Raw genomic sequence first — 5,738 nt, 5'->3', positions numbered from 1 at the left:
TAGTAGGCTTGTCTTCTTTAGGGTCCTCCCTCTTTTACCAGAGGCCTTATTCTCAATTGCATGTTGCATATCCAATTGTACCTTAGATGCCTACTCAATTGGCTTTGATTGCTTTTTGAGTCTAATCAAGCAATCTTTACCAAACTGGCCACATTGCTTGGACACATAGCAAGAATCAACAAAAGCACCAAACTTCACTTGCAATACCACTTCGAAGCCATTTTGGTCATACAGTTCTATATAGTATAGTGGCTTGGCTCTTTTGTCCCATAAGATGCACTCCTTCTATTCAAGTGTAAGGGTGTCGTATGATGATGCCAAGTAGGGGACATATAACACCCTTCTTCCAAGGGTATCTACCAATGAAGTAACCTCTTCATCTAGCCATAGAGAAAGGTCTTAAAAAGTAACATGTACTAGAGCATTCATGCTAGAGGATACCCTCTTGGGAGAAAGTAGAACTCCAAGATAGGGAAAAGACCCAATTGCCTTACTATGTAGCCTAAGACACATTCTCTCTTAGAGTTGAGCTAAGTAGAGCCATACAAAATCCCTTGTCGACAAATTGTTTGCTTGTCCTTAGAAGGTAGCAGAGAACCACTACTCAGCTCCAATTCACTGGGGGGGACTTGCCCATGAAACAAAGGAATATGCCAATAATAGTAAGATCAACTAAATGCTATCCAACACAAGTGAAACATATAGAAAAGATGCCTCAAAGCACTTATTGCTAGGATGTAACCTCAACTTATTTTCATTTGATTGATCTTTACTCACACTGTGGTACCTTCTCTACTTTGACCAAGTCTCCAACGATAAACACCTTGTTGGTGTTAGTAAGGGCTAGTCTTACAACATTTTTTGCTCCTTTAAGACACAAAAAAATGGAGGGGTGATTGGATTATGTCAAGATGGATGCCTCCTTTGTATAGGTATGTGGGTTCAAACCCCCATTTCATTATTGGACCTTCCATGTGAGTTGTTTAGCCTTAGGGTATTTGTAATTGAAAGGCACACTTTGTTTAACTTGATTTCATGTTCGACCTACAATGCAACGTCATTGTTCATCGCATGAGTTGATAATTGTTTTGCTACTTCCCTTTCATATTGAAAACACATCTAAAGCAAGAGAGCTACAAGTTTTCATCAGAGAGAGAAAGTGTCATGCATCAAGTTAAGTGTTCCACGACTAGCCCCTCTACCTTACTCTATCTCCTTCCCCACAAAATCTTCTATTGGCATCTTCTTCCTAAATTGTCCATTCTTGAGCTAGGTTGCTTGCTCATAGCTTGACTTTGCATACATTTGGGGGGCGGGGGGGGGGGGGGGGAGCCACATGGCGGCATCTTCTATTAGTATCTTCTTCCTAAGTTGTCCATTCTTGAGCTAGGTTGCTTGCTCATAGCTTGACTTTGCATACATCTTGGGGGGGGAGAGCCACATGGTGGCATATTTGGCTTATCTTGATGGTCTTTTTAAGACCACAATGTCCTTTGACATGCACTTTTCATTTTCATTGTTCTTTTACATTCTCTAGTCCCTCTTCTGTAAAAGCTAGTGTGAGTGATTTCCATGACATTCTTCACTAAGATATGAATTGTACTATTGTAATGTTAGTTATTTCCATGACATTCTTCACTAACAGATGAATTGTACTATTGTGATACAAAACATTCTCTCGTTGAGAATTTGTGTCCATTAATTCCTTACCTTACCACAACCTTTTTATCCTAAGAGTTCTCATATGATTCTCCTAAGACCTCGTGAGACTCACACACCCTTGTTACTAATCAGCCTACGCACGGCTGGGGGCAGGGCGGGGCGAGGGAAAGACCTCAAAGTTATAATGTAGTACACAGAAACTGAAGGTATGCATTTGCCCCGTGAATCACAGGAGGATGAACCAGACCAAGAAGAGGAAAAGAAGCTCCGGCGATGGTGACATTAGTACGCAGCCCATTTTGGAGGTATGTTCAAGCAGGCTCTTATCGCGCAGCTTCACAACCCTGCAGCCTCAGCCACCATTAATTGACAGACAGCTGGGGTCATTCATTGCTCCTCCTTTGTTTCAGGAAAATTTGAAGAAGGCGCTGGAAGACAAGATAATGGAAATCCTGCACAAGCGAGCTGCTTCCTCAACCATGTGCCCCTCAGAAGCAGGTAGCCTCAATCAGTATCTCTGTTGGCTCAATACATGTATTAGTCTTATGGATGCATGCTCACAGTCTATTCATTCTTGTAAAGTATGTGAAAATTTGCGTGGGTTTGTATCTGCAGCATGTTTTGCATATCAAATCACTCAGTTTTGCTTGGGGCTTGTATCTACAGCATGTGCTGCATACGTATATGTACACCATAGTCACAAATTACGGTCAATTTTGGTCTTGAGGATTGCGTGGATGGGAGCTTCTGTCCGTCCCATGCCCCATTCCATGTGACTATATAGTCACAAGAGATTCATACACACATGTGCATCTACTTATGTATGCATGTGCCTATGTACAGTGTGGATGTATATGTATGCGTGGATTGCAAGTGAATGGACAGTAGCAAATGAATATGTATGTGTATGTGCATTTGCAAAATAAAGGGACTCTAGCAAATGAAGATGTATAGGTATGCGCATTTGCCAATGAATGGATTCTAGCAGCTGAACAAACTGTACCTATCTTTTTTTTTGGCTGTTTTTTCCTACAAATTTTCAGCAAGGGCAGTTGCACCCACCAACTGGAGGTCAGAATAGTCCCCTTATTGGCTGATTTGAACCTGATTTGCAATTTCCTTCACCTAAGTTTCTTCTACCTTTCGACAGGCCATTGATGGAAATAACCAGAGAGGTTTGGCTTATCAAAATGGGTGATTGGACCCACTGATGGGTGCTGTGTATAAATATTATGTCTTTCAGTTGCAGACTAGAGATATTGACCTGCCATGAAGCCTTGAGCAAGGTGATGATGGATTTCTTAATTGATCCTGTTATGCATCCTTGCTGCATTTGCAGGTGGCTAGAGTTTTAGCTTTGAGAGGGGACATATTTATTACACAGGTTATTACGGTGACTTCCCTTATATTTTTAGGTTAGGATAGGTGCTTTTGAGGAAGAGATGATGGTGAGAAAAGTGATTTGTTTTGGACAGAAGGGAAAAATTTGTGACCCTCATGCTGATTTCAATGGACCCATTCGCTTGAGGATGGCAACAAGGTAAGAAGGAACCATCTTGCATGGGAGCCAAAGACTATCATGGATGGCCAGGCATAAACTGTCAGCCTTCAATTGCTGTATGGGTGTGGACCGACTGTACCAGAAGGGAAGGCCTAATAATGCACAAGCTGAGAAGCTCAAAGAATTATAGCACACCTACAAGTTCCTTTAGTGATTCAGCTCACCGGAAAATTTGGTGTATTAAGGGCTAATTTGAGGCTCTTGGGTGCAGGATCCTGCCTCTTCTTAAGCAGCAACAAGTCATGTAGAAGGTGGAAATGTCTACATGTTTGTTAGTTGGGCCAGGCACACAAGTACAGCAAAAATTGTAGGACCTTGCCCCAGAATGAAATCTAGACTATGATGGCAATTTAATAAGGTATTTGTACACCACAGTTTTGGTATGATGTAGCAGCCAGAAGTAAGGCATTGCCTTTTGTCTGTGAATGCATGCATGGATGAGAATATGTGGGTGGATGCATGTGTGCATGTGCACTTACGCACACAGTTATATAAAAGTGAATGGAATGGTCATGTAGCAGCCCAAAATAAGGCATTGCCTCTTGTCTATGAATGCATGCATGAGCTTTTTTTTTTGTTTTTTGGGGGGGGGGGTTGTCTGCACGCACACACCTCCCCACCCATGCACCCAGCCAAGAGAGAGATTGGATCTTGGAATTGTGTTACTCTTCACAAGCATCTACAATTTTGGTTTGGTTCTGTTGTTTTCATATTGTTTGTATTGAGCTTGGCAGGAGTGGTGGTCTGTCGACTAGTTGTATTCTTATTCCTCTAGGTTCATTGTTACTTAGCTTGCTACCTATATCATGATAGGCATATGTGCCTATGAACTGTTCACTATGTTTTATAAAGATGGCAAGTGTAACCTTGGACAGGTTCAACCATTCTACAAATGATAGGCCCAAAGACAAAATTTTGCAAAGGTTTAGAGAAAACTACTAATTGACCTTATCATAAGATTTAATAAAGTCCATTTGGAGCAACACATAATCCCATCCATTTGCAACTTTGTGAAGATGGAGTTAAGGACTATATTGTGGATCTTCTTGCTATATGTAAATTTGTATTGCCCTTGATGGACCATCTCAACAAGTAAACTTGATTCTACAAGCAACGGATATTTGTTAGGATTTTATATGCCACATATAGCAAATTGAGTTAGTAACTAAGCTTCCTCCTCACTTGCACATTTGGAATTATGTTCATAAGCCCTTCATTAAGGCCAATCTTGAGCATCCAAGTCTCTCCTATATGGTCAAGCAATTGTAGCAAATCATGTTAGTAGGCCTCTCACAAAGTTTGAAACACTTTTGTAAGTAGACCATTGGGTCTAGGTAACTTGCCCATTGCCATTTTGAAAAGACCATATATTAGAATGTGTGGTAAATTATACTAGGGTAAAAGTGATAGCTACAAAATATAAGGCACTGCCCACAGCTTCTATCCCTCTTGGACATAAAAGGTAGGATAAAAAAAGGGGAAATACCACATGTAGTGAGCCATTACATGATTCCTAATTATGATTCCAAGTAAGGGTCCACCTAGAGAGTTGAACTAAGTAGAGAAGTGTAGGCGGCCTTTATTCCAAATTACTTTCCACCTCTCCATCATGGGTTTGAGGTACTCAAGGATATTTGAATCTAGTTTAGGCAATCAAATTTCATCCCAAATAGCTTCCATCCTCTCCATTTGGATCTCCATTTGGAGATTGTTTTTTCTATGGGTGCAATGTTTTTTTGAATGGGGTTGAATTCTTTTTGTGCTCCTCCATCCATTTTTGAAGCTCCTACTATATACGAGGTTGTCCCATGCCACCATAAAAAGAATTTAAGGTTGGAGATAATTCTTGCTACTTTTGTTTACTTCTACTTGACCAATTTTTCTTTCACTTCTAAGTTGAGTAGCTCCTTCAATCAAGATAGCTCCAACTTTAATTCCTCCTTCACAGTGTGCTCTCCAAGCTTGATCACTTGTGAGCAAAAATCCAATTTGACACTAGTGATATTCCTTACGGACCCACTAAAGAAAACTATAGTTCTTTTAAAACATAGATTCCACAAATAGATTCCTCGACAAGCAAGTCCGACGAAAGATTGTATGTTGCATCCATTAGAGTTTCTTTCTAGCTTTTGTGGAAGGGATGATATTTGATTATAGCTTCTTGAAGCCATTGAAAGTACTTGTTCACTTTACATTTTTTTGCTCTCCTGACCACAGCAGGGGAAAAGACTAGTACGAACCCCCAATTTCTTCATACTCTCTTGCATCCTTACCCCTTTATGCTTTAGGCAAGAGATTCTAGTTGAATGATGGAAGATTAGATCTATTGAAACTATTATATACCTATAGATGTTTGTTCCAATTGAAGAACCATCTTTTGTTTAGTTTGTTTACCTACATGACATTAGAAGAAGGGCTTTTGGGGATTGACAATAACTTTTCCTACATTTTCCAACAAAAATTAGTACATATGACTTGCATATCACATTATAAAAATAATGGGTTAGAATTTGGC

At 40.2% G+C, this 5,738-nt stretch overlaps 1 protein-coding gene across 1 annotated transcript; it reads left to right on the top strand.

Moving 5' to 3' along the window:
- The first annotated feature begins 1,781 nt into the window (after positions 1 to 1,781).
- LOC148019365 (uncharacterized) lies at positions 1,782 to 4,310 on the top strand. The gene is made up of 7 exons (XM_087661009.1): positions 1,782 to 1,967; positions 2,073 to 2,160; positions 2,706 to 2,733; positions 2,813 to 2,837; positions 3,002 to 3,046; positions 3,138 to 3,202; positions 3,435 to 4,310. Exons 1-7 carry the CDS (start codon positions 1,899 to 1,901, stop codon positions 3,469 to 3,471), a joined length of 357 nt encoding a protein of 118 aa, XP_087517135.1. The 5' UTR covers positions 1,782 to 1,898; the 3' UTR covers positions 3,472 to 4,310.
- The last annotated feature ends 1,428 nt before the right edge of the window (positions 4,311 to 5,738 follow it).

Source organism: Lygodium microphyllum, chromosome 20 (assembly GCF_053477565.2).
Source record: "Lygodium microphyllum isolate KBCC chromosome 20, Lygodium_microphyllum_v1.1.10, whole genome shotgun sequence".
Classification (NCBI taxonomy): domain Eukaryota; kingdom Viridiplantae; phylum Streptophyta; class Polypodiopsida; order Schizaeales; family Lygodiaceae; genus Lygodium; species Lygodium microphyllum.
This window is presented reverse-complemented; position numbering and strand designations above follow the sequence as displayed.